Source organism: Rhipicephalus microplus, chromosome X (genome assembly GCF_043290135.1).
Source record: "Rhipicephalus microplus isolate Deutch F79 chromosome X, USDA_Rmic, whole genome shotgun sequence".
NCBI classification, from domain to species: Eukaryota; Metazoa; Arthropoda; class Arachnida; order Ixodida; family Ixodidae; genus Rhipicephalus; species Rhipicephalus microplus.
The window spans coordinates 280,070,957-280,096,898 of record NC_134710.1 but is presented as its reverse complement, the minus strand read 5'-3'; the positions used below and the strand labels follow the sequence as shown (position 1 = coordinate 280,096,898).

General features: G+C 43.3%; 1 protein-coding gene across 1 annotated transcript in view; it reads right to left on the bottom strand.

Annotated features, from left to right (window-relative positions):
* LOC119168309 (nose resistant to fluoxetine protein 6) overlaps nucleotides 1-25,942 on the bottom strand; it is a 106,715-nt gene that overhangs the window by 40,146 nt on the left and 40,627 nt on the right. The window contains exons 7-10 of the mRNA XM_037419712.2: nucleotides 22,609-22,702; nucleotides 20,090-20,176; nucleotides 15,867-16,038; nucleotides 418-500 (exon numbers count right to left, since the gene is read on the bottom strand). Of these exons, the coding sequence (XP_037275609.2) occupies nucleotides 418-500; nucleotides 15,867-16,038; nucleotides 20,090-20,176; nucleotides 22,609-22,702 (436 nt within the window). The remainder of the gene's footprint in view (nucleotides 1-417; nucleotides 501-15,866; nucleotides 16,039-20,089; nucleotides 20,177-22,608; nucleotides 22,703-25,942) is intronic.

Genomic DNA, 25,942 nt, shown 5'->3' with positions numbered 1-25,942 from the left:
GCGCTCCTGCGCTTCTTGCGTTCAACCGGCCTGTCCAAACGACTGTGATCGGAACTCCCTGAATGTGTGCGCATGTGGTTTTTTTTCTAATTTATTTTATATCTCTCTATATCTATCCTCTTTCCTACCCTTTTTCCCATCACGTGTAGGGTAGCAAACCAGTTCGTCTAGGTTAACCTCCCATTCTCTTCCTTTAGTTTATTTCTCTCTCTCTCAAAAAATCCTATGAAGAGTGGTTGACCCCTCCTCCTCCCTAATTCCGCCTATCTCCTCCCATGGCCACTCCCTAACTGCACCGATTAATCCACAATATTGGAAATGACAATGACCAACATAGGCAGTAAGTTGATTTCAACTATAAGGAGTCAGGTTTTTGAATAAACATAAGTTTTCTATAGTCACTAACTTGGTACTTACTTTTTTACCAGAAGTAGTATCGGTAGACACAGAAGGAAGAACTGGAAATCCAGGGAGACGTACCACAAGTACACAAACGGGGGCTGAAAAGAAACCACATCGGTGGTAGACATTTACGCATGATGTGACAGGTCAGCAACGTTACTTCCTACGAATGAATGACGTTCATTATTAAAAAAACATATTAAAAGCACGTGAACCTACATTTACCTAATAACTTTTCTATGCCTGCATGTTGAGCTATGGTATGGAACTCGATATGCCACATTTCAGGCCTCGTTGAAGTGGCTTAGTTGCTTTGACACTCTACAATAATTAGCAACTTGTTCGTCTGAAGAAGCGAAAAGTTAGGCAACCATGTTACCTGTATTAGTAACTTTACATGGTCAGGCACTGTACTAGTCCTAATCATTGTTTCCTTAAGGTAATCAAAATGATATTAAATGAAGGCAAAAGTGCTACGAAAACTAAATAAGCCGAATACTATTTCGTGGCTGTAGGCGAGGTCCCGTGTTCACTTGTGAGAAAGAAAGAAAACCCATGAAGCCGGGAAAGGCAAGTTTACTGATATTCTTGTTGAATGATGCGGTGATTTTACGTATTGCGTTAAACAAAGTGAACGCGCATTTCAAGTTGGTTGGTTCTTGCGGTTTAACGTCCCAAAACCACGTTATGATTGTGAAAGATGCCGTAGCGAAGGGCTCGGGAAATTCGGACCACCTGGGCTTCTTTATCGTGTACCTAAATCTGAGCACACTGGCCTCAAGCATTTTCACCCCCATCGAAAATGCCGCCGCCACCGGGATTCGATGCCGCGTCCTGCGGGTCAGCAGTCGAGTGCCTTAGGGCCATTACTTAGCCCTTAGCCGCAACGCACGTGCCGGGACACCAGCCGCACCTAAGCGTAGGAAAATGAGCGATTCGATAACGCTCCCCCCCCCCCCCCCCCCTCGCTTGGGTGCGGCAGGACTCCCGGCACGTGCGTTGCGGCTGAGCGGGAGACGCGTTGAAAGACCCTCAGCCACTACACTACCGTGGCTGGTAAAAAAAAACGCGTTTCAGAAGAGTAACACTTCAATCCAGACGGTGACAATACAAAAGCGTTAACTGATGAGGTTTGATACGGAATGTCTTTGATGGTTATCAAATGCCTGGAAGTCATAACGAAATGATGTTGAAAGTAATGACGCTAGGACGTTGCCAGCTATTCAAATAAATGCAGACGTCAATGAACGCATAGTTACCGCTTCCTAGCTTTTTTTTTTGTTTTGTCAGAGCATGCGAGAGAGAATCGTATTTCACTGCATTTGCGCATCAAAATAGTTACGGGAAGCCATGGCATATGACACCTGGGACGTACGTAGTGGCTGGAATCACCTAAAGAGCATAGTTTATACGTCACCTACGGTATCGAGAAGTTGGAGCGGAGTTTTCTCTTCTTGCACGATGAAGAGGAATGAGCTCGCACTATTCAAACATATGCTCATATACAGCGCGGGGAAATATAGGCAATTTCCTCGCACTATTGAAACCTGAGTTGAAAGCAGCAGTACATTTTCCCCCAAAATGTATTGGGGCATTTTAAAAGCTGCTACATCTCAAACACTTGCTCCAACTTACATATTTTAAGCCACGAAGGTGGTTAGGGCTTCGTAAAACGTGCTGGAGATAAGATATACGCGTGCCAATAATTAGCGTATTAAGCTTGATCCCTAATTTTTGCATGGGTACCACAGCAGTTGAAAACGGAAGCTGCCATTATCGACGTTTAGGTAATTGGTTCTCGGCGAACTGTTTCTAGCGTAACAATGCCACAATAATCTCCTACCTGCATGCGACAAGGGCCATCTTGTTCGTGCAGCTTATTCGTGGAGACACATGAGCAAAAAAAATACGATGAAAGGTTCTACTCCGTATGCGTGAAGACTTTTTCAATGCTCCTAAAGTACATTCTTTTCGACAAGAACACAGAACTTAGTATGCATGGCGGATAAACGGCTTCACCATATACACCTATAGATTCGACTGCTTTGCGAGCTACGTATACGTGCCGTTTCAAGTCACTCTGAGCGCATCTTGTAGGCATAAGTAGACTTGAGCAGGTGGGGGCCTTGAAAGTACACCTTTGAAACGCAAATGTTTCACCGAGTATATAACTTATTTTTGTTTTAATATTTTCTTGTTTTTTTGTGTCTGAATCTTTGCCGCTGCTTAAAGGGGACCTGAAGCACCTTGTGATAAAATTGAAGTTTTCATGGCAAGTTGTGTTATTCAGTACGGGGATCTCAAAAATTGCGACGAAATCTCGCATCACGTTGTGCGAATAAGTTTACTTAGGCAAAACGCGCAGAACATGCCTTGGGTGGCGCTGCAAATCTCTCCTCCGTGAACGATGGGTCGAAACATCGTGACGTCACCTGGGTTGCTGCCAAGGCTGCTGATTGTGCGCAGCAACAGACGATAGCATCTAGTCAGTTTTTTATGTTTAAATAAGCGTGTAGTTAATACAGCGATCTGCGGCTGTCACAATGAGCTCATGTAGTATATCCGTACTTCTTCGAGCCAGCCACGTGCGTATCCGAGCAATTCCAGAACGTGCTGCCATCACCAATAAAACGGCAAAGAAAAGTACGCCCCAGCCCACCATGTCCACCCGGGATGAACACGATGGGAAAATATTTAATTTGATTGATTGGTGGGGTTTAACGTCCCAAAACCACTATTTGATTATGAGAGACGCTGTAGTGGAGGGCTCCGGAAATTTTGACCACCTGGGGTTTTTTAACGTGCACCCAAATCTGAGTACACAGGCCTACAACATTTCCGCCTCCATCGGAAATGGAAAATATTTAATTTCACGGCTAGTCACAAATAATGGTTATTGAGTCACTGACAGGGATCATAGTGGAGGCTTATTCAGATCACTGGTTTATTTGCATCAGGTGGCGCAATACGCATGAACATTTTCGACAACGATTTTTTTTATCCATTGGCATTAAATTGTCACCGAACATCTCGTCATAGATTGTGAATGTCATCATTTATGGGAAAGACCGCCATACCTATATCAGCGGCAACTCTCGAACTTGACCGAGAAAAACCACGATATTGAAGTTCTGATCAATAGTGTTTTATTATGTTCGAGAAGTGTCACTGCCGCCTGGGTACCACCATAGAGTGTCCTGTAAATATACTACAGCGAACTATAGCGCTAGTGTATATGGAAGCTAAAGTGTAGTGCTTCAGACAGCATGGATATGATGGGCAGTACACGAATTTGTCGAAGCTTTATCCTTTTGGCTATGCACGGTCCCATGTAACCTGGACACAACTGCGTCTGAAGTCCGCAAGCACGAAGATTAGGTAAATTCATGTACTACCCACCGTTCCCACGGAGGCTGAATGATCACAGTGCAGTTCCCTCTAAAAAAAAAAAAAAACTTCGGCAGATCCCACGTACCTCGGTAATCAATGTTATGGGAAACATGTGGAGAAAAGGTAACTGTGCGGTAATTTTTCGATGCGAAGCATCTTTTTTACTAGCCCGTGTAACGTTGTCCCTCCATACGAACGCGCCGCATGCCGTAGGCGTTCGCGCGGCGCCATGTAGGTCACTCCGCTGCTGCCCGTTGAAGCCACGCTAACTTCGCAGTGCGGATCATATGGTGGTTTTGGGACGGTAAACCCTACATATCATTCAATTAAATTTCGCAGTGCGCCTGACGACACTCTCTCTCTCGCCGGCCACGCACTCGTCGCGGCGCTCAAAGCTGCCGCGTCGTCCGTATGCCCGTGACACATGCTACGACCACTGCTCGCTACACTGACTCGCCGGTTCACGCACAATAAACCTGACGCACTTAACGTACGCGTTGAAACATGGCTGTACGTGTCACCTACAAGACCTACGCTCGCCATCACTTAAAAAGAATTTACCTGCGCTCGCCGCAGCACCCGCATTAATGCCACGCGGGTGCAACGTGGCTACACATACCATCAGGGTTTCCTTCAAGGCGATGCTACCAGTTTTTTTTTACTTAGTGAAACGCTAGGAAGTGACGCTAAAGATATGTACAAATACTTTACGCACTGACGCATGTTAAACAATCACATGCTTACTATTGCGTCCGCCATGCTTCACAAAACCCAAACCAATACTGAACGCCTGCACAACAAAAGAAGAAAACACGTGTCAACAACCGAATTTGTGTGTAATCAACTATATGACAGCACAATAATCTCCCAAGCCATTCGTCTGTTTATCCATCCCTCAAAATATTGCAGAAAACTCTATCGGTAAAATCATTCGGCTAGTACAAGGTATACTTCATTCGACATGATGGTGCTGTTGACATCCCTATGTCATGATTGATAGATCTAGAAAAAGCACGATAAAAAGCACCCATGTCACAACACGCAATCCATAACGCGTTTAATGGCGATTAATATCGGACGTTATTGTGGAAGAAAGTCCCTAGCATAGCCTTCACACGTAGCGATAACCAGCGAGCCAACAAATAAATTAATCTAAATAATTAGTCCCAGCGATTAAGTTTGTTGGTGTAGCGGGCTAACACACCCTAAACCACTTAGGGCTGTGATGACCTTATTATGAGTAGCCCGATCCTCACAAATTATACCAAATGCTCTTCTTTAGAACGCCTAATTGCCATGCAGCAGGCTGCTCCGAAGTAGCACTTATTTCCGTTTACGAAAGAAGCACGCCGGCCACCTCAGCACGGTAGTTGAACCAGCTGCATGCTGAACCGCCGGTCACTGGATTATATTCCTGCACCATCGGCTGCATTTTCAATGAAGACGAAAATGCTGTAGGCTCGTGTGCTCAAATTTCGGTGCACGTTAACGAACCCCAGATGGTCGAAATTTCTGAACCCTGCATTACGGCGTCTTTAATTATCATATGGAGGTTTTCGGACGTTAAACTCCACATATCATAAGGAGCACGCAAGAGCCGCTTATGCACTTCTCAACGACACGAGCATAATAGTGAGAGCACCGTTACTGCCACGCCAGTAACTCAAGTAAACCATGGATACTGGCAAAATAAACACAAGTGCGCATCGCGTACAACATTTAGGAGGTAAATTAACCAGATCTTCATTTGAACAGCTGTATTTGAATAGATAGATAGATAGATAGATAGATAGATAGATAGATAGATAGATAGATAGATAGATAGATAGATAGATAGATAGATAGATAGATAGATAGATAGATAGATAGATAGATACACTCAAAGTCGCCGAAGTTCGCTAAGAACTGCTTCGCATTTAGTACTAAATCAGGTGGGCCTATAACCAGAAATATAAAAAATAACCAGAAACTATTTTCCGCTAATTATATTTCCATACCAACACTTTCATTGCTGTGAGTTATTATCACTATCGAAGGCAATCCTCAACAATTACAGCGTATTATAAGCGCCTGCCTATGCCGTGATGTAATCTTATGCAACTGTGACGGCGACGTAGTTCCCGAAGATCAGTGTGCGCATTTACTGAGCGACGCATTCAGTTGCACCTTAACCTGAAAACATGTCAGTGCATGCTTAGGGGACCTGCCCAATATTACACCGGCATCTCTGAATTTGGAAATAACTTCCAGTCGTTACTACCTTACTACACATACTGTAAAGTTCGTCAACGTCGAGTCACACCAAATAAAAATATTAAAATACTCAATACCACGTTCTCGATTAAGTACTGCCCGAAATATTCATTCGATTACTTGCCACTGGTTTTATTCCTCAAAACAGGTGAATATTTGCGCTTAAAAAATTCGGTTAACCTTCATTACCACTTTATTATTAGTGCAAAATATAATTGAGCAGCATCCGTTGCAAACATGAACAATACATTACTCATTCGCAAGTCATCAACTGTCTGGAAGAAAATAATTGAATATTCAAAACAAAATTCGCAGATCCCACGTACAACGGGAATCGATTATATGCGAAGCACAAATGAGTAAAATTGATATGTCACTTTAAAATCAGCACAACGTTGCGGCGCGGATGTAAATTATGCCGTACATCACTTTCATGTCATGATTATTATGTTTGGATGTGTGGTTTACATTTGTAGTTTATTATCATCACGTGACGTCAAATTTGGTATATGAAGAGCTAGCAAAACGGCCGCCAGCACGCTATCACCTTAGCATGCAGTCATGTTTTACTTGACACGCATGTCATGACTATCATGTTGCGACGTGTCATTTACCTTCATCGTCTATTCAAGTCACGTAATGCCAAACGTCGTACATGTGGAGCTAGCGAAACGGCCGTGAACATGCTATGAGCGCAGCATGTAGTCATGTTTTACATGACACGCATATCATGATTATCATGTTTGGACAGGTCATTTACCTTTGTCGTCCATTCGCGTCATGTAATACCAAATTTTGTATATTTCAAGTTATCGAAGTGGCCGCGAGCGCATGATGAGCGTGGAATGTTGTGATATTCTTAGATGGCACGCAGATCATGATTAACATGTTTGCTACAGTCATATACTTTCGCGATTCATTTACGTCACGTAACACCAAATATTGTATATATGAAGCTGGCGAAAAGGCCACGAGCGCACTATGAGCGTCTCATGTTGTCATGTTTGACATAAGGCGCATGTCATAATTATCAAGTTTGGACGTGTTATTTACCTCCGTCGTCCGTTCGCGTCCCGTAATACCAAATTTGGCATACGTGAAGCTGTTTAAAACGTCCGCGAGCGCATCATGAGCGTGGCGTGTAGTCATGACTTATATGACATGCATATCATGATTTCCACGTTAGGGTCTGTAAATTATGCTCGTCCTACAGTCATGTTATTCCATACCACTTTTGGTATTTGTACCAGTATCAATATGGCCAGGAAAGCTGAAAGTCATAGATAGATAGATAGATAGATAGATAGATAGATAGATAGATAGATAGATAGATAGATAGATAGATAGATAGATAGATAGATAGATAGATAGATAGATAGATAGATAGATAGATAGATAGATAGATAGAGTGACAGTCGTCGAAGTTCGCTAAGAAGTGTTTTGAATTTAAAATTTGCTTGCGAGAGCAATACTTCCTTTATTTATCTTAATAACAAAAAAAGTCCTAGTTTCGCCGCAAGGGTGAAGCAATGAATGCGATGTCAACCAATTGGAATGTCACGTGAACAGCATCAACCAGATAGAAACATGCAACGTGCTGATCAAGACAAAACGATGCACAGAAAGAGAAGACACACAACTTGAACGTTACCTAGAGCACCGTTCACACCTCAACACTCAACGCACTGTTTAATTTCAAAGGACTCAGGAAACGTATACGCAGAGATAACTTATACGCACAGATATACAAAGGATAAGTGCGAAATAACTGTAATGTGTCAGAGTTGTTACTTCGTTGTCTTTACAAAGCACTCTCTTTTTGCAAGCGGAGATGGAGCAGTGAGCAAAGTGGCCTTCGTGTGCCCTGTAACCAGAACACAATCGCTCCGTTGAAATCCCAAGACAATTCTCCGTGGCACCGTGAGATAAGCACGCTCGCACGCATGCGCTGGTGCTCCATGCACCTTTGGGCAAAGTACACAAGCGGGCAACTGAATGTGCCCCGCCGCGGTGGTCTAGTGGCTAAGGTACTCGGCTGCTGACTCGCAGGTCACGGGTTCGTTTCCAGGCTGCGGCGGCTGCATTTCCGATGGAGGTGGAAATGTTGTAGGCCCATGGGCTCAGATTTGGGTGCATGTTAAAGAACCCCAGGTGGTCAAAATTTCCGGAGCCCTCCACTACGGCGTCTCTCATAATCAAATGGTGGTTTTGGGACGTTAAACCCCACATATCAATCAATCAACTAAATGTGCCCCTCCGCGCCAGCTCGCAGGAAAAGCTTTGGAAACGCTGATAATCCCCCAGAGATTCGCATACCTCCAGAAGTAAATAGCGTGTATAAGTCGCTCACCGTTACTGATGGAGGATGTGCGTTCTTATGGCTCAGTGGCTAACGTGACGCGCCGAGGTGCGAGAAGTCACCCGGTCGAATCCGTGAGTAGGAAAAGATTTTCTCTGAATAATTTTTTTCGCGGCATATATATATATATATATATATACGGGGTATGATGGCATCGACAAACAGCGACGGTGACGCAGGCGCCAAAATACCGCCGACAGTGTTCATATGATTGCTACCGCAATAACAAGAGAACAGCGCTGCGTACTCACGTCCTTTTTTTTTGCGTAACAGTTAAAGATGTGAGCGATCAGTATTTTTGGGGTGAAGCTCCTTAGCTTGTGGGCCGTGCGTCCCTGATGTATGTAGTAGTAGTAGTAGTTGTATTAGTAGTTAGACTCGACAATGAACACTGGCATCGCTCTAGTCGCGGCGAAGTGACGTCACAGCAAGGACTGTCTTGCACCGCCACCGATGCATGCCGACGATGGCTTGTTTCCGTGCGCGCCGTGTACCCACTGTTCAGTGATGCGGTGCTGATTTCTTCACAATTTCTAATAGTAGATCACTAAAGGTACAAAGTAAAGGCATCTATTGCTGCTAAAACTCAACTAAGCTACAGAAAGTATGAATCCACTTTGAAAATGAAGGTGCAGGACAGCAAGACATTAGTTGTCATCACCATGCACGTACTTAACGAAATCAATGCTAAGAAACCTTTCGTCCTAAATAGGTCTGAGCTCATTAGAACTTATTGTAGACTACGCTATTACTATTTGTGTCGAAGTAATAAACATTACAATTGGACGTCCTCTGTTTATCCGCCGCATTGCGATTTACCATGCAAATTATGGCCCCGCCGCGGTGGTCTAGTGGCTAAGGTACTCGGCTGCTGACCCGCAGGTCACGGGATCGAATCCCGGCTGCGGCGGCTGCTTTTCCGATGGAGGCGGAAATGTTGTAGGCCCATGTGCTCAGATTTCAGTGCACGTTAAATAACCCCAGGTGGTCGAAATTTCCGAAGCCCTCTACTACGGCGTCTCTCATGATCATATGGTGGTTTTGGAACGTTAAACCCTATATATCAATCAATCTTACCATGCAAATTATGACTGCCTCTGCAAATAATGTAGCTCATTAAACGAAATTCAGCTTTGGAATGCAGGAGACTTTGAATATATGTGTCTTTCATACACAATCATTTATAATTGGGATAAAAAGTAACGCTACAAACCACAAAATGGTTTCGGGAATTCTGAGACGTGGGTATACTCGGATATCATGTACATATTTCTTCTAAATAGTCTTGACGATTACGTAGTCACGTACCCCGATTTACGCGAACAGCTGACTCGCTCTACCACCACGTCATAGACGGTAATGTTCCTTTCATGTGGGAGCACTGCTGATAGCAATCGTTTGCAAAACAAAAACCAGAAAGTCGAAATAAACTGTTTCGATGGCGCACTTTGCTTCGTAACCCACGAGATAATACAATACCCTTTGCCTCGATAAAGCAATGATTTGTCTCACACATCATGTTCATATACAGATATGCTGTTCTTTGGTAATCAACCATGGGAAAAATTTATACATCAGGCGGCTATCCAAACTGGTACTTACAAGCATGACAGCACAGTTGCTAGGATGTTGCACGTATACGCTGTCTGAAATCAGTAGCAGTTTATTCAACTAACCTCAACTTGTTTTTCTTTAGTGAAACGAAGCACCGAAATCGTTTCCCAGAACATATAGCTAAATAACATGACGATATATGAGCAACTACGCACGATATATGAGCAACTACGGTGGTGCCCTCGAGCGAGTGCTTTCGAGATATTTTGTAACACTTAATACTAAATAAGCACGTGCCCACAGGAAAAAAAAAGAACGCTGCCAGAAGTTACTCTGATGCGTCCAATACTGATACCATTAGTGGAAGCAAAATAATCGCATCTTTGTAAAGAAATCGCTCGTGAACAATGCAACCTGAAATGAAAATACGCTGTCGTATACGTTTCAAAAGTGCGACATAACTGCGAGGCATGCTAACTGTGGTCACTTTGCATTTTTTAACCTCCTGAACATGCATTGTCTGGCTGTTCCATCTCGTCGTAGTGCGAATGCAGTGGCCGGTAATCAAACCCATGTTCGAGGTAAGCAGCGCGGCACCCTAATAAACCAAATCAAAGCGTGTATGCTGGAGCGCAGGCACCGTTGGTGATTCTACTGAAAAAAAAAGTATTATTTTTCATTGTTTTACCAGAAAAATTATTGATGCTGCTTTCGTCATTTAGTTTGTGCGTTATGCAACCAAAAGGTGAATGCTTGCAGCGAAACGGCGTTCGAAGCGAGTTTGTGTTATGTATACGCGCGCCACAGCAAGATTCGAAGGGTCCATGCCCTGACGTCATGATAGCCTCCCACCAGGTGGCGTCCCTCCAACTTCTTGGGGCAACTACAGGAAAATTTTTATCCAGAAAGGCAAATTGAAATAGCCACTAAACAAATTGAGAAAGTAATCACGGAGGATAATAAGACAGTGTGGACATACACAAATCTAATTAGACTCTTTGAGATAGAGCTTGCTAAGACACGTGACAAGTCACCCCGGAAAAGAAGACACAAACCCAAAAGTTGGTGGGATGAGGAAGTTAAGAGAGCCATAGCAAAACGTCAGGAAGCCTCTAGGGAACACAGACATGCTAAGCAGCGAGGTGAACCGACAGATGATGTGGAAAGAAAATGGGCAACCTTTCTAAGCTGTAGAAGGGATGCATCCCTTCTGATCAATGAAAAGATTAGAAGGAAGGGAGCTCAGTGGCTGGCAGAAGTACATAAAAAAGATAGAAAGGCAGCTGCGAAATTTTGGAACCATCTAAACTCCCTAAGAAATGAGACGAGCCTAGAGCAGAACTTTATAACTACAGCCCAAGGTGCTAGGCTAGAAGGGGACGAAGCTATTGAATATATAAGAACAAGGGTGACAGAAAAATTTCAACAAAGAAGTAATTTATGCACCACAATAGACAAAGACGAATCAAGTGGTGCAATGGCTCCATTTTCACAACAAGAGTGGGAAAAGGCTGAGAAAAGGGTTCCTAGTAGTACATCAACAGGCCCAGATGGCATTCCAATTAGGCTGATAAAAACATTAGGTCCGAAGTCTAAGCAGGCTCTGAGAGAGGCAGTGAGTACAATAATAATCGATGGTGAAGTTCCCGATGGATGGAAACTTAGCAGGATGAGCATGATCTATAAAGGAAAGGGGGACAAAGCTGACATAAACAACTACCGTCCTATAACAGTGACATCAGTGGTCTACAGGCTGGCGATGCAGATTTTAAAGGAAAGACTGCAGGCGTGGGTAGAGGATGAGGGGGTGCTGGGGGAACTGCAGAATGGGTTTCGGAAACACAGGAGGTTGGAAGACAATCTGTTCTCACTGACGCAGTGCATCGAAATAGCAGAAAAAGAACACAGGCCCCTGTGGCTAGCATTTTTGGATATCAAGGGAGCGTATGATAGCGTGGTTCAAGAGGAATTGTGGGGAATACTGGACACACTAGGCGTGGAACATGTAGTCACTAATCTTTTAAAGGGGGTCTATAAAGGTAACAAGGTAGTTATAAAGTAGGAAAAACAGGTATCCAAGCCTGCAGAGGTAAAACGGGGGCTTTGCAGGGGTGCCCCCTGTCACCTTTATTATTCATGATGTACCTACAAGGATTAGAGGCAAAATTAGAGGGAAGTGGACTGGGCTTCAACCTCTCTTTAGTCAAACAAGGAAAACTTATTGATCAGGCACTACCAGCATTAATGTACGCAGATGATATAGTGCTAATGGCCAACAACAAGGAAGATTTGCAGAGATTGATGGACATCTGCGGTAATGAGGGAGATAGGTTAGATTTTAGATTCAGTAGGGAAAAATCAGCAGTCATGATTTTCAATGACAACGAAGGTAGTGAGCTTAGAATACAGGAGGTCACGCTAGAGATAACAGATAAATACAAATATTTTGGCGTATGGATAAGCAATGGGACCGAGTATCTGAGGGAACACGAAATATACGTGACGACTAAAGGTAACAGGAATGCAGCAGTCATGAAAAATAGGGCACTGTGGAATTACAATAAGTATGATGTTGTGAGAGGAATATGGAAAGGGGTCATGGTTCCTGGGCTGACGTTCAGCAATGCGGTCTTGTGCATGAGATCAGAAGTTCAAGCAAGAATAGAAATTAAGCAACGTGGAATAGGTAGGCTTGCTTTAGGAGCTCACGGGAATACACCAAATCAGGGAGTACAAGGTGATATGGGATGGACATCATTTGAGGGCAGGGAAGCTAGCAGCAAGATAAAATTTGAGAAGCGATTGAGAGAAATGGGGGAAGAGCGTTGGGCTAGGAAGGTTTTCAGCTACTTGCACATGAAGAATGTCGATACAAAATGGAGGAAGCGAACCAGGAAGTTGACTGGTAAATACTTAGAAAACAGCAGGTGGCCAAACCAAAAGGAACTATCGGTTAAGAAAAAAGTGAAGGAAACGGAGACTGACATGTGGAGAATGGGCATGATTAAGAATTCCGCACTAGAGATCTATCGAACTTTTAAGCAGGAAATTGCCAAGGAAAGTATCTATGATAATACTCGGGGTAGTTCTCTACTGTTTGAGGCCAGGACAGGAGTACTGCGAACCAAGACATATCGGGCCAAATACGAAGGGGTCGACACAGTATGCAGTGCGTGTGGAGAGAAAGAAGAAACTGCCGAACACTTGATAATGTTCTGTAAAGGGCTTCACCCTATAGTTCAGGATGATGGCGCAGAGTTTTTCAAAGCGCTGGGATTTAGGGACAGCGAGGGCAAAATAGACTTTAAGCGGGTAGACTTAACTAGAAGGAGGTTATCTGATTGGTGGCTAAAGTCAAGGCACGAGTGAAAATTAAACCCTTCACTGCGAAGTACGAATCCTCAACTTCATTATTTAAAGGAAAAAAAGATAAATGTAATGGTTAGTTCACTAAGTATCACGGCTAGGTGGCGTTAGCCGCCGCCCGATCTAAAGGGTACGGCCACATCCATCCATCCATCCATCCGGGGCTAAGTAAAAATTGGGGAACCCTTAGGCTTTACCTTTAGAAGTTGAACACGATAGCGAGCTCCGGTCCCTAGTGCACCCTTCAACCACTAAGTGCATACTTATATGTTTTGTTACGCACACACGCACACACGCACACACAAGCACGACGTATGTATAGTAATGCGTTGACTGTGCAGTGTGGCCGCTTCCCTCTGCTAGAACGGTGCTCTACTGCAATCGAGACACGTCTTTCCCGATGTCTCACAGATGACACCCAGACACACACACGTGGGCACGCAAATGGTACATACAGGTTTTTGATCTAAAGCAATGGTCGCATGGCCTCCAAGATACATGCTACATGCTTGCTATCACATAGACCATAAAGAATCTCGCAATGTCTCACAGATGGCAGCACATTATCTAGCGTTTGTTGTTTGCTTGATAAACGCCTCTGAAAAGGCATGATAATTTTCCCGCTGAATCGACATAGTTGTCTCTTTTTAGAGCTGTTTGAAAATTCCCGTGTGGTTTTAGCCGCGATGGCTGCACTATCCCGGCCTTTTTGACGTAGTTTGATGGCCTCCAAAATACACCTACAAATCGCTGAATGGGCTCGTTTTTGTCGCGACACCTGTAAAACAAAGTGCGTTCAGGAGACTTTCTCTGGAACATGACATTTAGGTAGCGTTTTTTTTTTTTCGCCGAGGCAGCTGCAAGTAGTATCGTAGCTTTGTGTTAGGACACCTGCTTGCCACGCGAACTGCCCGGTTTTGATCCTCAATGGGTCCAAAAATTTTATTCTTTGTTTTATTTGCTTTTTTCTGGATTTTTCGCTCACGGGCAATTTTTCGCTCACAACCAACGGTGCCGACGCCAACGGCGGAATTTCCGCGACACTAGCTATGTGACGCTATCGCGTTATAGGTAGCCATCTCTCATTTAGTCCTTGGAATGTCCACTGGATGGTAGTATTTGTATATGATGAATAGTGTATAATGAAAAGATGTGAGATAGCGGAACTTCGAGTGTTCAATAAATAGACAGACGGACAGAGGGAGAGGGACGGACGGACAGACGGAAGGACGAACAGAAGCACGAACGGACGCAAGCACGGACTGTCAGGTGCTTCATCATTTCACCGATCTTTTTCACTCAGGTGCTTCATCATTCCACTCATCATTTCACTCCGTGGATATGCTGTGATTTTTTTTATTTTTTTAGTGCCGCTCTTCTGTTATGTTCATGCATTGCTTCTTTCGGGCCCCACCAATGTGGTCTTGTGGTACTCGGCTAATGGTCGGCTTAATACTCGGCTTAAGGTACTCGGCTAATGACCCGCAGGTCGCGGCATCAAATCCCGGTGGTGGCAGCGGCATTTTCGATGGAGGCGAATACGCTTTAGGCCCAAGTTGCTCAGTTTTGGGAGCAAGTTAAAGAACCCTAGGGGGTAATTTCTGGAGCCCTCCATGGGGTCTCTCATAATCTTATGGTGGTTTTGGGTTGCTAAACCCCACATATTAATCAATTGCTTTTTTTTTAGAACAGACGTAATACGCAATTTTAAAGATGCCTGAGGCTAAACTGATTAGCTCAGCAAATCAGCACTGCGTCACGCCTTCAATACAAGACAACGTAGTTTCTATAAAGGCGTTTTCTAGCGTGCGTTGTGCCCATGCATGACCAGCCTTTATAATCGCACAAAAAAAAACAGCATGAATCATCGTTTAACGATTCAAGTTTACTTCAGAAGTATAACGCTGCAATCGCTTTGCCAACGTAACGTTATCTTGAACATATATTTAGGATCCTAAGTTGACGGGCAGCCCCGGAGTACGTTCAACGCAAAAGCTTGCGTTGCGAAATACGTGTTTTGCAGCTGCCATCAGCATGATTTTTTAAACGGGCAAAACTCTAATGTTCTCGTCAATTTTCGGCACAATAGTAATGTCCGTTGACTTCAGTAGGACACACTGTTAGGCTAATTAGTTCTACATTTAGACAAAACTGAATTAGCACACATGTAGACACACTCAAAACACGAGGCAGGCAAGCACCGGCGCTAGTGTTTGTCAATATGTAGCGACTGTCCTTGTTTGCCTCATATTGGCACGTCCATTTTTATTTACAGTAATGTAATATTGTTATAAGGTCTATCGACTGCTCACGACTGGATCTCTAAAAAATTAGAATTTTCACGGGCCGAAAGTTCCGACAACAATTGCTGCTCAGTCCCCTCTAACGAAGGAGCTAGCAGGTGATTCTGCGACTGCGCCCAACTCAAGACGACAGACGCGCCTAGTGTTGCCGGAGCACAAATGGTTTTGAATGTACTCTGTTTGGCATGAATGAAACTATGAGCTTGTGAAAAAGGCAAACATAGTAACCCAGTACTCACGACAATAGGATCCGCGGTGAAAGCGTAATTTTGCACTTGCAGCAGCAAGAATAGCCAGTGTTTAGTCAAGTCTTCGTGGATCTTCGTGAAGTATTCTTTCGCATTCGGTCCCGTCGCGAGCAGTGGCAGCAGGTACAGGCACATTATAACAAAGAACATGGGTACCGTTGTCCTGAAACAATGTACCACTCAATTTAGGTTGCCATACATTTACTACGGGTGGGGAGGGGGGGGGGGTACCTAGTAACGTATTCTTACCACAACAGCTTCATGAATTAACTCGTTAGTCGTCTGACCATTTAGGAAATTGCTACGTTTTAATTTTTGTCTTGTTCGTGTCATTAGCCGCTATGAGAAGGACACAAGAACACACAAAGACACAGTGCTCTTGTGTCAAACTCAGTGTGTTTGTCTGTATGCAAATTGGCAAAGGAGGGTTGATGATATGACGAACTTGGCTGGCAGGTGACGACTGGAATCGCATGGCATGTTTGTCACATGCGTAATGGAACTTTCTCAGATTTATGTGAGGCATATACCTTCATACGACGGCCCATTGTATGCGAGTATTTGCCACAGATGTTTGACACACTCTATATACAAACTCATAAACGCGAGAATAAACAATGGAAACTTGAAAAAGACACCTGGCGTGGATGGTTATCTTACAAACGCATGCCTATGACTGAACAAGCTATAGTCTAGCGTTGTTAGTTCTCGCATGAATACATTAATTACGCTACTTACACTTCATTTGAATATAAACGATGGCTGTGCCTTAACGAGAGTGCCGGCGTTACGTCAGAAAATAAGTTACACTTTAGACGAGAGTGCTAATGTTTGTCTGGTCACCAATGCTAGAACACATATCACATAACGATCACATGCACACGCAACGCCATGCTATGTCACCTTCATGTATGGTAAAACTCCTTGTTGAGCTCGAGCCTAACGATAAATGCTGCTTCGACATTCAAGGCGTCACCATCAGGCAAAACTATTGTTTCAATTTGCGACCAGGTTTCCCTCAACGGAAAAGCTGATAACCCTTCAATATTACACCCAACGCACGTTAGCGTGCAAATTTAGTGGAAGTGCGGATTAAACGTAGTTGGTGTATGAAAGGAGCCTTGCTTGTATTTATTAATGCCCCGTGTACACTATACACTGCATTTAACAAATTCATACTGATGGCCTTGTTTATGACACCTGATAGCTTATACAACAACAGAGTGACATACAGCAAAAAAATATCAAAGAGAACACTTCCGGAAGCGTCATTTGGGCAAGCTCGCTCAGTTTGACAATCAGACCGATATTTCGGTACTAAGTAATGATTACAGCATGATACTCCAATAATAAAAACAGCCATTTCATCGCATTAACTTATAAGGCGCATGGGATTATATGGCTTCATTGCCAACTGGATGTTTCCGCTAACTGCTGATGGGGATGTGCAATACTCTAAGACGTTAAGTAATAAGTTATCAAAAAACAGTGCAGGAAACTGAATCTGGTCTACATTCAACATATTTCGGGAACCTTATTGTCAATTTAGGACAAGTTTCTTCAATAAATATTGAAAATTTCAATATTGACAAAAACTGAAGCCACTACGCACTAATGATGTGAAGACTGGGGAAGTGGTGGAGCTGGTGGCCTCGCCCTGCTCATTTCTCTCCTCTTCACTATCACTTCTCTTTCCAATCCTTTGATATATTATACAAAAATATGATATGTTGCAATCTCTCACCTGCTCTATTCACACCTCGTTTCCCTCACTTATGTTCCCTCGCTATATCTGGGTATGCTTGCTTTTTGTTTTTAGGGGCGAAACTCCTTAGGCAGTGGGTCGTTCCCTCTTCTGTAGTAGGAGTAGTATGTAGCCACATCTAGTTTATGGGTTGCTGAATAGATGGCATTTTGTGTATATGCCCTGGGCAATAATATAACTAGATGGCGTTAGTGTATTTCAAAGCATATCCACGGAGTGAATGATAATGAGTGGTGTGAAGCCTTCATCCATGCTTCAATCCGCGTTTCCGTCCGTGCTTCGGTCCGGGCTTCCATTTGTCCATCCGTCCGTCCGCGAGTCCGTCCGTGAATCTATCCGTGCTTCTGTTCGTCTGTCTGGACGCATGACGGTAGGACACACGAATGGACGGACGGATGGTCGCTTTGCCACACTCATCATCATTCACTCCATGGAAACGCTGGGATTTTTTTCTTTTCTGTGTCTGTTTTTGTGTGTCTTTCTATGTTTTTCTTCCTTTCTTTTCTCTTCCTTTCTTTCTTTCTTCTTTCTTTATATACTCAAACCCCCCTTTCTATATATTCATCTTTTTTTTCTGTTTTTCTGGTCTTGTTCTCTCGTTCATCAAAGTTTTTGCATTCCATGCCGAGCAAACCAACGCAACACTTAAGGAAATGAAGCAGAAGAACCAGAAAAAGAGGTCGACATTACGAGCAAAAAAAAGTATTTTGCACAAAGTAACACACAAAAAGACAAAGAGCACAACACTGACGCCAACTTACAACGCCAGTACCATGCTCATTGTCCATGTGTTGCTTTGGGCTAAATAATTTTTTCTCCTTCGGATGTCCTGGATCACCTAACTCAAGCAAACATTTTGCTAAGCAAGTCGAACAGGGCGCGCACTGGTTCATAAGTTTTCAGGTCAAGCCACGTGACATAACAAAAATATTAACGGCTGCACTCTAAAACTTTTGTTAACAATTTAGATTTTGCAGTAGAGTTTTATTCAATACAAAGTTCTTCAATTATAAAAGCAAAACTAATAGGCGTGATTTTTCTCTTCTCATATCGTTAAAACTGATCCTTGGTTAGATTTTTGTTTGCTGCAGAAGTTATTGATATGGAATAGCCGAAGTAATGTAGACCACAACTTCTCCGCAGCAAAAGTTACAACAGAACAACAGAAGTAGCTCCATTATGTCTCTTCGGTCATCTTATCTTGATATTTTTTATATTTGTACTTTTTATTTAATGACTGCAGCGAGGTAGACGGCTGGGCTAATTGGTAAGGTTTCGTTTTGTTTAGAACAGCTCAAACTTCAGAGAACAAGGAGACACAACAAGCGCTTACTCGCAACTGAAACGACTGTTATAGGAAACCTAAAGAGAATACATAAAAATAAGTAAGCTGTATGGAACTGCGCAGTGGCCGACAAATAGAAAATTTGCCAACTTTGGAAATAGGCAACAAAGAAAATAGTTCAATAATCAAAATCAAGATCTTAACGTCAGAAAAGTAATAAATAGGAATTATAACATATCTCCCAAAAACTTCAAAATACCAACAAACTGAATATATCTATTTGTCCAACATGCGGTGCTCTTTATGAAATCCTTGTCCTCCGATGAGTTGTACACATGCTGCAAATGATCTTAGAAAAGACAAGAATAATTGCAATGACAACAATCGTTCACGTTTAGTTACTCACTGCAAGTATTGTAAATACACACGTAATTTGTATAAGATGACAACTATGTGTGGGCCCAGAGATGACACGGTACCCGAAATTATGGAAACCATATTCATTTGGGAGGTCGGGTAGATCAATAATTTTTGCTTGTTTGGTGCTTTCGAGGTTTCGGACGGTACGCGGTTACACGTGTTTGCTATTTTGGGTGTTTTTTTTTTGGGGTGTCAATATGTTAAACTTGTTTATTGAAATTTTAGTTTTTTTCTTGCCTCTTTGCAAGCTTCCTACGTGATGGTGACTGCGAGGGTTGTTTGAGTTCACGTGTTTTTGTGTTTTTTTTTTACATTTCATCTGAGAAATGCTTCACTTGCGAGTAAGCACTCCCTGTGTCTTCTTCTTAAACCTTGATTTGTTTTTGTTTTTTTGCACTGCTTTAAAAATATTATCTGAATACACCGCACATAAATTTGCCGTAAAAGAGCCACCTGACTTAACTAATAAATGATATTCATAGCCGTCAACCATCCACACTTTCTGCAATACCTACGAGTACTCAGGGCAAGCACAGCAGCTACAAAGACTAGTTGTATTTACTTCGTATTTGAGCATGGTGCAAAAGTATTCACTATACAGGCAGCGCGCGAAGAAAAAAAGAGGTATGTGGGTCACCCTATTTGTCTTGGTTTGCCGTCTCTTGTAGTATTCCATGAAACTTCGCGGCGAAAACAAATATATAGCCTTCAATTGTCAATTAGCGATGTTATAAATGCACGTACCTGATATATTTCTTCACGACTTCAAAAAGAAAAATAGTAACTCGTGTTCCCTTGTGTTGGCACACGGTGAAAGCTAGAACAAATCCACTGAAATGAAGAAATTTAAAAGGCATTTAGTAGTATGGCCTTGTTTCATGAAGAATGAAGTGTCTTGCTGAGATAGAGACTACTATTTGTTCGTGGGTATAACACACCACTTGCTGTTTAGTTTTGCACTACATATTGCGACACTTCACATATGTGGCTTTTAGGCATTATTTGCACATAAATAATCACGATGCGCTATAGGTACATTGAAGGAAGGATATGTATAATTAGGTAAGAGATACAAAGCAAAATGGCTCAGGCAAAGAGAACAATGTTCATAAATTTATTCATGCACATTTAAAGTCTGTCTCGAAAAGATTCGGTTCTTCAGAAGTTTTACAGAAATAATTATTGATGCCCAAAATGGTCCCACTGCTTGCATGAAAATATCTCGAGGAAGATGCCTTACCTACGGTGATACATGGTGCCCGTATCAAGCATAATATACCAAGCCGAGATCTCAAGTACCAAGTCCAGTCATCATGTATCGTACCTCAAAAAGCGGTTGATCGGCATATGTATGCCATTTATAAAAGTCCTTCACATGGAAGACTTGAGAAACGTCACTTAGTGCAATGCTGCAGCTGTACGGGGTATTTTTTCTTGGCTTCTTGCGCTACAGCTTTCCTGCAATAACCAACGCAACTAAAACAAGCCTTTCAATATTACAAAGTGTTCAGGCCCAAGCATTACGAATATGCCTAGGCCTGCCTGTTTGCGCGTCGACGGCGGCTTTTATAGCAATTACTGGAGACCACCTCGTGAAGACACACACTGACGTTGAAACACTCGGGACACACGTGAGACATCTTGTTCGGACTCCCCGCCAACTCCTAGCCTCTTTACCAGCAGACAGACCATGCACCTCTTTTTGCCAAATGGTAGCTGCATATCGCGAGTATTGGCAAATATGCTTCTCAACCACCGCCAGACCTTAGATCTTTCCGAGGTGCCTGACTCTTCCTAGCATGAGCCTGGTGATACCTGGCATGCGTAAAAAAGCAGACACGTTGTTACCGGTTCTTAAACAGCTTGCCTTGCTCCAGCTGTTTAAAAAGTACCAAGGCTCGATGCACGTATACACCATCGGCTCTATTATGTCGAACAGCTCAACCGCAGCCGTCGTAATACCTGTGAAGGCCCGAACAATCAAGTTTAAGACGTTTCACCCGACGACATCTACAGCAGCAGCAGAGCACGCGGCAATACGTGTAGCATTACATTTCCTCATTGATGAACAGGCACAAAAATGAGTGATCTTCAGTGAATCCAAGGTGGCACTGCAATCCCCCTGGTCACCACTATGCTGCGGCCCGCACGAGCAGCTGGTATTTGAGATTGCAGAAGATGCCCACCGCTTATTAAAAAACAGACGTGAAATACCTTGTCAATGTGGCTCTCAAATTTCTGGGAATAGTCGCCCATGAACGGGCCGATTAGGCTGCCCATTCAGCTCATACAGAATACAATCAGATACCAATAACACTCGCGAGGAGTGACGCTGCAGGATAGCTCCGCATGCTTGCTCGCCGGCGCACCTCGTCACTGTGGAATGAGCCACACTTCAAGCAAGCACGGTTGTATAATTTGATCGAACCCTCAGTCTTTTAATTCCCCGAGAACTTCACCGATGCGACGCTACGCTTTTGTGTAGGTATGTATGTTTGGATGGCACATTTACGCACGCGTACGCACTTCGCATAGGGATGGCCCACACCTCAACATGTGAACACTGTGGCAGTGTTGAAACAATTGAACATATTGTGCGCGAGTGCCCATAGTACTGTTAAAAGAGGCAGGTGCTTTGCACTACGTTTGATGAACTAGACGATTGAACTCTTTCCGAAGAACGAATCGTGCGTTATCGACCGGAGCTAACGTCTGAAAAAAAAAAAGGCTGTGCAAGCGCTACGGTGCTTTTTGCGTACAAATTGCCTCTCAGAACGTCTTTGATGTGATCGCACTGCGTGTGTGTCCGTGTGTGTGTAAATGTGTTTTTTTTTCGCTTTTATTTATCCAATTTTGTCTTCCGTATAGCCCCTGTTTCCCCACCCCTACGCAGGGTAGCGAACTGGTTACTTCCCAATGTTTTGATTTCATCTATCTCTCTTTTTCTATCACCTTTCAACGCCCATGACGCGCGATTCTACATATTTTCGTTCCTTTTAGTATCGCACAAATTTCTCAAAAGAGCACTCACGCAGTATCTGCCAACAGTAAACTTTTTAAAAGTTTTTGAATGTTCTAGAAACAAGTGTGAAAGATACACATTATTTTTCAGTAGAGAGAACAAAATCGTGCAAGAAGTATGCAAGTGTTCCAATTATATAACTCCACATTTACACATATCCTAACCACCATGCAGCAGCAAAACAAGACCTCTGCGTTTAGAAACCACATTGTTATAGTGTGATATCAAAGCGTATACGTACGTCAGAAAGAAGAGACTGTCGAAGCCCATGCTTCCCAATCCTGCGAACACACTCGTCCAGCCATCAGCGTATAATATTACGTTGACCATGCGGGCTGCAAACAAAACGTAACACATTGAGTTGATATTTCTGGCTGTCTGTTGTTCGTCGTCAATTCGTCTGTCTGTCAACCGAAACCATTTATGTACTACGTTGAAGTTCAACCCCTTCCTCAACGCCCACCGATATTTATCTTGATTCTGCGTTTATATTTGTGCTCAATGTCGAATAAAAAAATATTTCGCATATTTCAGGCAAAATATCAACACGTCAATATTTCATGGCTTGTTTATTTATACTAGAAAAGGCACACAAAAGCAATTACAAGAACCATGGCGTTTATTACGCTGCGCTGACATTGTGAGGAAAGCGTAGAAAATAGCCGCTTTTTCGTGCATAGCTAAGATGGATATAATGCTGCCACCTATCCGTGGCTTTGCATTCTACAAATTATGGCCTCGGAGATGGCATGGGCTTGCTGAATATTGCAGTCAATTCTTTCGTTTTTTTTTTTAAGATTATGGTCAGATGGCGCTCATGTCTTATTCAGCGCCCCCAGAATACTATTCAGCATTTTTTTTGAGCACAACATAAAAAAAGGTTAATTCACTCTCTACAAAATATCACCTTTCGACGACGTTAGCAGTGAAACGTGTAAATACGTAGACAATTTTTTTTCATCCAGCTCTTTCTACAACACGGTTTTTGTTACACTTCGTGTTATTACCATCTCTCAAAGACATTACCATTCCTTTAATTTATGACTGCTCTTTGTGTTATCAAATAAAGGTGCTTCATCTTTTTTTACTTTTTTATTGGTCAGTCGGACCGGTGAACATTCCATCTATATTCGTCCAAGCAAACCCATGAACCATGAATTGTCGTATAAATTCACAGTACTAACGCCAAGCATGGTACACAACGAAGCAATCATCTGCGGCAAAAGGTGAACAAGGAGATTGCAGATTTATCTTATTTAAGAGACTGAAAAGCAAAATGCACAAGAATTAGCCATCTCATTTCATATGAGTGCCTCTCTCCAAACAAAATACCTTGCTTATAATTACACCGATATTTATGAAGAACCATACCAATTCACGAAAATTGTGACAATTTTCCTGCAAAGACAAAAAATTGTATAAAAACAAAGGCCAATGTTACATGCAGTAAGACTAGCAGCTCAACATTTGCAGCACGCTGCCTAAACAAAATGATTGATATGTGGGGTTTAACGTCCCAAAAGCACCATATGATTATGAGAGACGCCGTAGTGGAGGGCTCCGGAAATTTCGACCACCTGGGGTTCTTTAACGTGCACCCAAATCTGAGCACACGGGCCTCTGCTCAAACAAAAGGAAGGAGCACTAAATGTACACACGTATACACAGGACGAGCGCGAAGTAACTGTGACAGCTGTTGGTTCCCGATGGTTGGTTGTATAGCTGTGTACTAAATAGTGACCACAGAAGTGTAGACGTGCAGATGTAACGTACAAACAACTGTGACAGTTGCTAGTTCTCACTAGTTATGTGCATATATGTATGCTCATTTCGTCCGTCCTTCCTACTGTCTGAGCGCACACTGCAACAGTCGATCACGCGCAACCAATGAAAAGCTCTCAGCTTGGCTCTTCTATTTATAGCAGCTCACTCCTTTTGCAAACATGACCGCTGTCAATTGAAGTGACATTCGTGTGGTCTATAATTTCAAGGCAGGCTTTACGGCGAAACCACAACGCATAAAAACATTTCCTCGCAAGAGATAAGTGCACGAGAACGGTTGACCCTGCGTAAGTCAGAGTACAGGGCAGAGACGCACATCCCTATATTCTGTAGAAAGATGTTCAAGGTAACGGAGTTTATTACGACTTCTTTGTGCCATCTTACGACCACCCTCGGCCACGCTGACGCCCGTCAGAGTTCGGCGTGTAGCGTCAGTATGCTGGAGAAGGCATATTGCGTGGCGGAGTTGTTTGATGCATCGCGCTGCGGAGCCATAAGTCGCAGGGTTGAATCTGTGGCAGCGCACATAAAAGTGTTCTATACTTGTACTTACCGGCACTGTGATGCCCCGACAAAAACCAGTAGGGAGTGTGTGTGTAATTGCCATCGCAATAAAAAAAAGTTGGCTCTGTATCTGCATGTTACACCGCAAATGTCATCGGAAGACGATAGTCTTGCGTCTGGAGAGAGTGAACGAAACGTTTATTTGATGTTCTGCGCGAGAAAATTGCTGAACGGTATTCTGCAAGCGCTGTGTTAGAGTGCCTCGAATGTGAAGCGAAGGCGAATGAGCGCATCAAGTAACGTCACACGTGAGACATGAGCGTTATCTGGCAGTTATCCGGGAAAACGAGGCGCGCGCGGTGCGCGCCTGTCTCTGAGGTGATAAGGTGTAGAACGCAAAGCGACGGGTTGGTGCCCCTACCGTGTCGTCTTAGCAAAGCGTTGGAAACACTTGCCGTATCGTGCAAGCGTTATAAAGGCTACAATTCTTAAAATTATTTATGTATGCCTTTTCAAGTAAAAAATACACATACGTAATATTTACATGTTGTTATGGTGCCTCATATATGCAAAATAATTGTTTTAAAGAAGATATTCTTTCTTGGGGCCCTTAAACGCAGAAATTTTGCGCTGTCTGTCTGTCTGTCTGTCTGTCTGTCTGTCTGTCTGTCTGTCTGTCTGTCTGTCTGTCCGTACGTTTGTCTGTTTTCCACTCTTACCGGCATCCAATACTTGAAACAGCCGACCCCATCCGCAGCGACCACCAATGTTACTCAAGGTTGAGCTTTCTAGCTTGTGCAATTGTCAATTAAAAAGCAATTGTTGCGCATGTATGGGGCACCATAATAACACGCATATATTCTGCTTATGCATCTCTTACTAGAAAACGCATACATAGGTCATTTTAAGGACCGTAGCGCTCATCTTTCTGCGCTTACCATGCAACGCTTGCACGGAATGGGAAGAGTTTCCAACGCTTTGCTAAGACGAGATGGTGGTGGCACCTACCCGTCGCCTCGAGTTCTACACCCTATCACCTCTGATACGGGCGCGCACCGCCACGCGCTTTGTTTTCCAAAAGAAACTGCCCGATGGCGCTCATGGCTCACGTGTGACATGACTTGATGCGCTCGTGAGCCTCCACAGCCCGCTCGAGGTACTTTAACGCAGCGCCTCCGGAGTACCATTCACCGATTTTCTTGCGCAGAAAATAAAATAAATGTTTTGTTCACTCTCTCCACACGCAAGACTATCGTCTTTTGACGATATTAGCAGATTACGTGCATATA